This window comes from Macadamia integrifolia, chromosome 10 (genome assembly GCF_013358625.1).
Source record: "Macadamia integrifolia cultivar HAES 741 chromosome 10, SCU_Mint_v3, whole genome shotgun sequence".
NCBI classification, from domain to species: Eukaryota; Viridiplantae; Streptophyta; class Magnoliopsida; order Proteales; family Proteaceae; genus Macadamia; species Macadamia integrifolia.
Genome location: NC_056566.1, coordinates 25,707,853 through 25,717,065, shown reverse-complemented (window position 1 = coordinate 25,717,065; position 9,213 = coordinate 25,707,853). Strand labels below are relative to the sequence as shown.

Below are 9,213 nucleotides of genomic sequence, written 5' to 3'. Positions count from 1 at the left end.
GTCTGAGTCTCCACTGTGTGTAAGGTCTCAAGGCGGGTTCGGACTTGACGACGGGCAGTGAGCGCTTGTTGTGTACGTCGTCCATAAATCCAGCACGCGAAATTAGCAGCAATTTGTACGGACTGTAAACGGAGAAGAGAGAGACGCCTCATTAGCAATTTGCTCCAAAGCTCTGCGATTGCTGCAATTCTCTCACTTCCCTCTACCTTTTCAAATTCAAATCCTCTCTAGGTTTCTAAGCGTCCTTCCTCCACCATTTCCTGAATCAGCATCGACTCATATGAACCGACTTCTGGTGTTAGTCTTCACCGAATTTCGATAATGACTCTGTGACTCTTTCGTCTTTGACTTCATTCAAATCCTTCAGCTCTCACTGTTGCAGACATTCACCGATGCCTTACTCTCAGGTACTTTCTCTTCGCCTTTGGTTTTTTTGTTCGGACTGTAACAGTTCTCTCTTTCGGAAGTTCAGAAACCAAGCCTTTTAACTTGTTTCTGTAATGTGATTGTGTTTACCTATCTGTACGTTATATATTTATGAATAGAACTCAGCTTCTTAACGGTTGCTGGTTATGTGAATTTTTTGCATGAAGATTGGGTTTCTGGTTCCCCTGAACAACAATTTGGAGGAAGATGATTCAGCCTCCAAGTTACCGATTCTGGAAGGAGTCAATATTTTGGGCCGAGATAATTTCTCCGTTTCTGATAAAAGAGTGAGCCGTAAGCATATCAGTTTGAAAGCTTCGCTTGATGGTTCTGCTGAAGTGGTTGTGGTAAGTACTTTCTTATTGTTCGTGGAATAGTCTCATGTATTTATGCCCTTTGATGAACCTTGAGCTAAAAATGTGTTTGGGATGGAAAGAATTCGGAGTTTATTCGCATATTTGTTTTTAGTGATTTCATGCGTGGTTCAATTTGATATCCTCGGAGACTCTGATTGCAACATAGTTGTCATTTTGGGTGTGAGAGTCCTTATTTGGGAATAGATATTTAAATTTGTTAATTGTTTGAGATTTTAATTTCATTGTAGGAGGGATCAAATCCGGTTGTTATTAGAGCTGGGGATCAAAGGAAGAAGCTCTATTCCAAAGACAAAGCTACAATTGCTCATGGCGATATCCTTGAGTTAATTCCTGGGCATCATGTTTTTAAGTACGTGATACCAACTGGTGCGAAGGACACTCCTTCACCCCAAACACGTAAAAGGTCTTCAGAGGAAGGAAGAAAGCTTAGTGAAGATGAGTTACTGGTGAAAAAGAGAAGACAAATCTTTGAAGATGAAGCTTTTGCAAGAAACTTACAGGTTTCTTAGATAACTCTTCTTCACTTTCTTGATATATTTGGATTGTCTTATGTATTTATGTGATGTAATATTGCATTTGCAAGGATTTCCTGTAATCTCCTATTCAGATTGGTCTTCAAAGGCTGAGCAAACAACAACAACAACAATCATAACCTTATCCCAACTAAATGGGGTCGGCTACATGGATCCGCAATGGAAATTGGAAATTAAAGAAGCATAAAAGAGAGGTTAAAAAGGAGAAACTTGGGGATAAGAGAAGAAGGTAAAGCAGTATCAAAAGACGCATCATAGAAAGATCCCCTATAGGGGGTCGGAAACATGGGTCCTTGTCCTTCACGAAACTCTATCCGAAGCCATATAAGGGTTGAGCCTTACTCTTCGCATATATTTTCGGACTACTTCGTTAATAGTCATCTTTGGCCTGCCCCTACCTTTCTAGCTCCCTCCAAATAAATCTGGTCAATCGTCCTCATTGGGGCCTCCATAGGTCTCCATTAGACATGGCCATACCACCTCAACCGGCTCTCACGGAGTTTGTCTTGGATTGGTGCAACCCCCAAATCATTTCTAATACGATAATTCCTTACCTTATCTCTCCTGGTCTTGTCGCATATACCTCTCAACATTCTCATATCTGTTACACTCAGTTTATTCAAAGTACTGTTCTTGACTGCCCAACATTTCGCTCCATAAGTCATAGCTAGTTGTATAATTGTCCTGTAAAATTTTCCCTTGAGTTTAATAGGCATTCTTTTATCATATAACACTCCTGATGCACCTTGCCATTTCATCCACCCCACTTTAATTCTGTGGGCAACATCTTTTATATCCCCCTCTTTGTCAGTGGTAGACCCCAGGTATTTAAAACAGTCCCTCTGGGTTAGTTCCTGTTCCCCAAATTTCACCACTCCCTCCCCTCTTCTAGATTGACTGAAGGGGCACAGAGAAGGATGTAAAAGAACAGAGAAGTAATCCCTGGTATAACTTATTGCTTATAGCTTCTTAAGCACAGAGAAGGATGTAAATTCTAGCAAGAATAAATGACATTGCCTATCCTGGTAGGATGTATGGAAGTAAATGAAGACCTGAACTAATTCCATTGCATAAAATTGAACATCTTTTTAAGAGACAGATTCAAGAATTGGAGAATTCATTTTGAAAACTACTTTTTTGAGGACACATACTATGTGCATTTTGTTGAATAGAAAATACTAGCTACTATTTAACAAGTAACTGTGAAAAAAGGCTTATCCAACCACCCTCCGCCTCCCCACCCCCCCCCCCAAAAAAAAAAAGAAAAAAAAAAGAAAGAAAAAAAGAACGAAAAAAATAGAGAATAAAAAGGTGTTATTTCGAGACCGCTGGTCTGAACAAGAACTAAGAAGTATGGACACTATACTGACTAATATGTGCCTTCTTTATACCTTGCATGAGACAAGAAACTCTGATTGCATTTCTGGTCGCACCCCGGGATGGAGGGTTGCATCAGGTTAGCAGCTGGCATACAAAATTTCCCTGCATTTTCATGAATCACTATTCTATGGTCAAAGCTAATGCCGAAGCCTTCTCTGAATCTAAGCCGAGGTTTTAGTCTTGAATAGAGTGTATTGGTGGAACAGAATTGTGTAGCTGATATCATATAGTTGGTACTAGGTTTTTTTCTAGTTTACTCATGTAGGTGCTCCCTTTTATAACAGCTTGTTGTGATTGTAAAATGATTGGATCCGGCATCTCCCCGGTTGTCAAAAATTTTTCCAAGGTTTTATTAGGTGCTGCATTAGGATTATAGGATTAAAGTCCTTGATATCGTCTGCCTTCCCTTAGGACTGGGGTTGAATGTAATATTACAGCCCAATTGAGGTACTCATGCTCACCAAGGGATGACATTCAGTCTTACATTTGACTATTCTTTGTGAGGCCTTATATTAAATGCACACTACTGTTGATGGTTATGAGATGACACCACTTGATACTGAATAGGGTTGAGAGGCTTAGTATCTTTGATGTAGATCAAAGCTTGAAGAAGAAGACACAAACAAGAGTCAGAAAATACTGTTCACGAAACAGTACTTTTGGGTCAAAATCTTCTATTTTTAGTTTCCTATTTAGTTTACTTTAGTTAGTTTTTATTTTCTTAGTGAGCGAGTTAGTTTTCTATTTTATTAGTCAAAGAAGTTTCTATTTTGTTATTTAGGTTAGTTTCCTTTATGAAATTAGTTGTTAGTTTCTAATTTCATTAAGCTTGGTTAGCAAGTTAGACACAAATTTGAAAGTCTTATTTCAGTCCATTAGTTTCTTCTTCTTCTTCTTCTTCTCTCTCTCTCTCTTTTTTTATTTTTTATTTTTTATTTCTGTAAGGCTATTTAAAGCCCATTGATCATAATGAAAATGGAGATTGAAGTTTATGAAAACTGAGTGTTTACTCATGGCTGAGATAGCTATTACCTTGAGGGGTGAGATACCCATCCTGACTCTCTTCCACCCTTCTCAACTCCCCCATCAAATTATCTTTCTTTTCTTATTTTCCTTTTATTTGTTTTATGTGAGAGAGTGTGTCAGTGATCAAAGCAAGCTTTTTGAAGTTCAAAAGCTCCATCAAAAGACCAGCTTGAAGGCCATTCAAGGTCTGTAGCTGCTGCTGCTGCTGCTACTGCAGAACTCCATAAAGCTTCCTTTTTCATTCTTCGAGCATAACTTCCCAACCAGGCATTAGTTGAGGCTCATCTTTTGAAGGATACATATACATCGTAGAAGAGATCTTCACTCCAATTTTGAGATCATCCGAAGCCAGGAACTCTAGTTTCAAAAGAGTGGTCATAAGTTTCCTAATTCATGTTGACAGCATATCTCTCAATCCAGCCATCGGAATTGTCTCATCTTTTGAGGGTTTGTTGACCCATATAGGACCTTCATCTACTCTAAGTTTCAGCTCCATCTGTACTATGGTTTGTGAGTTCTCGAATTTCTCCCTATTCAACTAGATTTTGAGATCCTTCCTGGGATTAGGATCACTTGTGATTCTAGTTTTACATTAATCTTTGTCCTACTTGTCATTGAAAAAGTCACTTTTTATGATTTACAATACTTTTTACTGTTCCATTATTCCTTATGATATTTAAGCTTCGTAACTTTTTTTTGCTTTTCGTAAAGATGAAAAAAAGAACAATGATGAACAAGGATGCAAAAAACGAAACACAATCCCACCCCTCCAGCCCCAACAAGTAGAATTCACAGTTTGCTTTGTTATCAACTATTGATTCATTTCAATGGCTTTCTTCAATGGACTGATAATCTGACATTTTTGTTACATTATTATACAGGCTGAGCTGGCAGACAACTCCCCTGTACAAGAACGGTCTTTGGGGATTGAAATCTGTCAGAGCTCCCGGTCTCATAGGGTAATGCATGAGGTTGTGGGAGCCGAACCCATTCGTCATTTTAGTGTCCATAAAGATAGACTACCTTTAACCTTTAGACTTTTGCAAGTTCAAGGGCTGCCTCCATGGGCAAATACCAGCTCTGTTTCTATAAGAGATGTCATCCAGGTAATAGTATTTTTTGTTTTCTTGGGTGGGCTTCATTTGGAAATATATGTGGGTTATTTTGTTATTTTGAAATGGAAACTCTTTTAAAATTATTAGTACCTCAATATTTGCTATCAGAAACTTCTTGTTTGGACCCCTGAATCAATCTTACATTTATTAATTTGTTTATCGCTGATGGCCTTTTTAATAAATTCTGGTGGGTTTTCTGGTGTATTAAACATGATGAAATTGCTAAGAAATTTGGTCTTCATCACAAGCTCCCCCCCCCTCTGTACTGAAGGTCTTTTTGAATTGCATAGTGAAGAAACTGATCCTTTTTATTTTGTTGATAGGGAAATGTGCTCGTTGCTATCCTTTCAAATTACATGGTGGATATAGATTGGTTGATATCTGGTGAGTTTGAGTTATTAGCAATCTTCTGTACTCTTATTCGGGTTTCTTGTCAAGAAACAGCCTCTCCTTGAAGCAGGGTTAAGGCTGCGTACATTATGAACCTCCTCAGACCCCGCAGTGGCGGGAGCCTCGTGCACTAGGTACACCATTTTTTCAAAAACGGCTACATCCATTCCATGTTCTTGGGATGGGTTTCTAAACAGCCCTGGTGATGTAGTATTGTATTTGAAATACTCAAAACAGTGGCCAGTTGACAAGGATCTTTATTCAAATAATAATTCAGATGCAATTTGAAGTGGAAATAAACTACTATGGAGGAAAACACAACAGGAACCAAGAGGGGGAAAATTGGTAATTTCCAGCTGCAAGTTATGATTTAGAAATTAGGGTAATAAAGCCCAATCAATCTCTGATTTATGGGAATTAACTTGAACTGCAAAATGGAAACAAAACATAACTTTTGAACATTAACAGTAGCTCAATTCAGTCCTTTGAGAAGAGAGAGGCAGAATTGGAAATATGAGGATATCTCCAGATCTGACCGTCAGAATGATCTCAGATTTGAATCAAATCATATTTTAGTGAAATAGATGTTCGAGTCAAAAGGTGGGTGTGATTGAATGGCTGAATTGCTTAATCCAGGAAAAAGCTTAATCCAATCTTCTAGAAGATCTGAACAAATCCAAGGAAAACTTGACGAACAACACCTCTTGTAGCAGAAGAATAAAGGATTGAAAGATAATAAGAATAAGAAAACCAATAACTTCTAGAGAAGATTAATCAATCGGATCAGATTCCGATTTTATCACCTTGATCAAACACAAGGAAGTCTTCGCATGAAGAGGAGCAGCAACAACAGCAATTTTCATCAATCGAATTCATGTATAATGCTGCCTCCTCCTTACAACCTTATATAAAAAACTAAAAGATAAACTTAGACACTAAAAAAGAAAGGCATAACGCAATCCTTAACTAATTGGGTAACCTAAATTGACTAGGAAACTGAAATTACAAAGAAAATAGACTCAAAGCTGAACTGAACTTATCGAATCCAAGAAAAAAAAAAAAAGCAAGGGTCCCGCATGTGCGAGGTCCTAGGGGGGCGAGAATTATGCAGCCTTACCATCACCTATGGCTGAACGGAAAAGGGATGTATACCATTAATATAATCAACCACTTCAGCTGGGCCAATGGAATGAGCTGAAACACGTGAGATTTATGTCAAGAGAACCCATGTCAACTTGCACAATATATATCCATGACCAATTCTATGTTTACCTTCACATGGATCTTTCAATTTGTATGACCTAATTCTTGTGGTTTTGTTTTCTGTAGCATGCCCAGCAATTAAAAAGATTCCACACGTTCTTGTTATTCATGGAGAAGGTGATGGAACACTGGATCATCTGAAGGTCTTCTATTTTGCTGAATTTTCTCTCTTCCTAGTTATTCATTTGATGTTTCTTCTTGCATGGTTGCACATCCTAAACTCTGTCATTTCTAATTCTTCTAGAAGGTCAAGCCTGCAAACTGGATTCTGCACAAGCCCCCCCTACCTATTTCATATGGGACACACCATTCAAAGGCGATGCTTCTTGTCTATCCTCGAGGGGTGCGAATTATTGTACATACTGCAAATTTAATACATGTTGACTGGAACAACAAAAGTCAAGGTTTGTGGATGCAAGATTTCCCTTGGAAAGATCAAAAGGATTTGAAGAAAGGACACGAGTTTGAAAATGACGTGATTGATTATCTCAGTGTTTTAAAGGTATTGTTATATGTGGATTGTGGTAAGATATGGAGAGAGCGATGTTTTTGAGGGCATGCTTTGCTTTCTTTGTTATATTTGTGTGTTTAATCGTATGAATGATGTGATTGACTTCATCTCTAGCTATTTGCTCAGTCTTCAATTAGATGTTGGCAAAATGTTTTTAATTAAATTCTATTGGCCATTTGGGCAGCTTCTATTCTCTGTCAATTGGTTTCCTTCTGGACTTTTTTTTTTTAAATCTCGACTCAATTCGTTGCTTTTCTAATTTGATTTTGAATTAAAAAAATAAATAAAAATTGTTCACTCATTTTACATACCAACTTGATCAGATTATTCATCCTGACAAAGCCCTAATATTTCAACACGTTGAAGGAGCGAAAACTAAACTCAACTCAATTAAACCTTCTTTCAACTATTTGGGCTTGGCTATGTGAATCCTTTTATTTTTTATTTTTGTTACCTCGTCACTCTATTTGAAAAACATAGCTGCTGGTAACTCATAACTGTGTCCTATATAACCACTTCTACCCAGCTCAACTTGGCCTTGCCATTGTCCTTTTACCATCTTTAGATTCAACCATATCACTCCTTAGCGTAGTTGTCAAGGCATCACCTAGGCTTCCAGGCTCCCTGGTCGCCCTGTTGGTGTCTCCTTGCATCTAAGCCCCCTCCAATGCCTTGGCTCGGCTAGATGCCATGAAAACTATGCTCCTTAGTGTTTGCATTGCTGGATTTCATATTATGCTAAAAGTTTGGCTAAGTGTATTTGAATACTGTCTGCCACACTGACGTGTCAACCCCCTCCCCTCTTTGGCTTTTTGGGTTGGGGGCAATCGAATGATAGTTTAAGTTTGTTTTGGAGGGAGGGGGAGGAGGACTCTAACTTAAGGCTATCTGTTTCAGTAGCAAATACATTACAGAATTTGTGTTATAACTTATAAGTAATAGAAAATCTATATGAACAAAGAATATAAACTAATTTATCGGAATGCAATGCAGAAATGTGGGAAGTTCAATATTTTGGGTGTTATTTTCCAAAAATCTGGTTGTATCTGGGTCATTCAGACACCTGCCAACCATGGAATAAACCATCTGGAGGCCCCATCAAGGTAAAGGAATATAAAATAAGTTTTATAACAAAAAAGGTTATTTTTCAGTTGAGACAAAGGTAGTCCTGAAGGGGAAAAGACCGCCCGGGGGGAGGGGGGAAGCTTCATATCAAAACCTGGGCTTGGAACCTGTCTTCACCCTAATTACTAATCAGTAATCACTGCCCTTCTTTCAACCCCTCCATTACAACCCCCCTACAAAAAAGAAAATAGTTTTATTATAAGGGTTTCAAAAGCAATGATATAGTTCTTATGCAAGTTTTCCATCATCAACCCTAAGGGGCACATCTGCATCTTAAAAACTTGTGTTGTTTTGACCTCATGCTGGTCCTGTGGCACAGTTTGATTGAATGTTGGTTTGAATTGGTAGCACCTATTATACTGACCTGTTGCTTGTCAAACGCTGTTGTCACAAAATACTTATTACACTTTAAATATTTGTCACTCTCCAGCCAGAATACTTGTTTACACTGTTGTTACCCTTTAGGTTAACATTCCTAAAAACATGCGGCCTTTTTGATCTCTTGTTGGGACTACCGTCCATTTTAATTTGAATATTGATATAACTTGGTTGCACCCAATTTGTAGATGAATCATCCCTCTCAACACTACCTACCATCCAGAGGGGTCTAACTTCAATATCACCCCAGTGTCTCAGTTAAAATTTTGTTCATTCTTAAAATCTTACGAGTGATAACTGGGTTCCTGAATTAGTATTAAACTGGAAGGGTCTCTTAAGGATGCTGCAACTGTACAAGTAACCCATGGTCACAGGAACCAATTTGAAAGCTGTTTGTTTAAGAGTTTGTCGTCTTTAAATCCAAAAGGAAAGGGGATTCTCTTTTCCGGAACTTACTAACTCAATGGGTGATCTGAGTTTTCTAAACCAAGGGTCATAAACATTGGCTTATGGTTCAAGTTGGTTTGGGCTGTGTTTGGTATGCATTATCGGAATAGATTCTGGGTTCTTCAGTCTTGTTTATTTTGCTATTCTACTAGTAAAGTAGTAATATGGTCTAATTACTGACTCCAAGTAGAGGGTTTTTTTTTCTCTCTTATTTATTTATTTATTTATTTATTTTTTTTGGG

General features: G+C 38.0%; 1 protein-coding gene across 4 annotated transcripts in view; it reads left to right on the top strand.

Moving 5' to 3' along the window:
- The window catches only part of LOC122091624 (tyrosyl-DNA phosphodiesterase 1), a 79,124-nt gene continuing 69,911 nt past the window's right edge, over positions 1 to 9,213 (top strand). For 2 of the 4 annotated variants that reach the window (XM_042661645.1, XM_042661644.1), the window contains exons 1-7: positions 1 to 407; positions 594 to 773; positions 1,031 to 1,303; positions 4,624 to 4,848; positions 5,181 to 5,241; positions 6,577 to 6,653; positions 6,755 to 7,012. In XM_042661645.1, the coding sequence (XP_042517579.1) occupies positions 393 to 407; positions 594 to 773; positions 1,031 to 1,303; positions 4,624 to 4,848; positions 5,181 to 5,241; positions 6,577 to 6,653; positions 6,755 to 7,012 (1,089 nt within the window). In that variant the 5' untranslated portion in view covers positions 1 to 392. The remainder of the gene's footprint in view (positions 408 to 593; positions 774 to 1,030; positions 1,304 to 4,623; positions 4,849 to 5,180; positions 5,242 to 6,576; positions 6,654 to 6,754; positions 7,013 to 9,213) is intronic. The other 2 variants (XM_042661643.1, XM_042661646.1) reach the window with 2 other exon arrangements.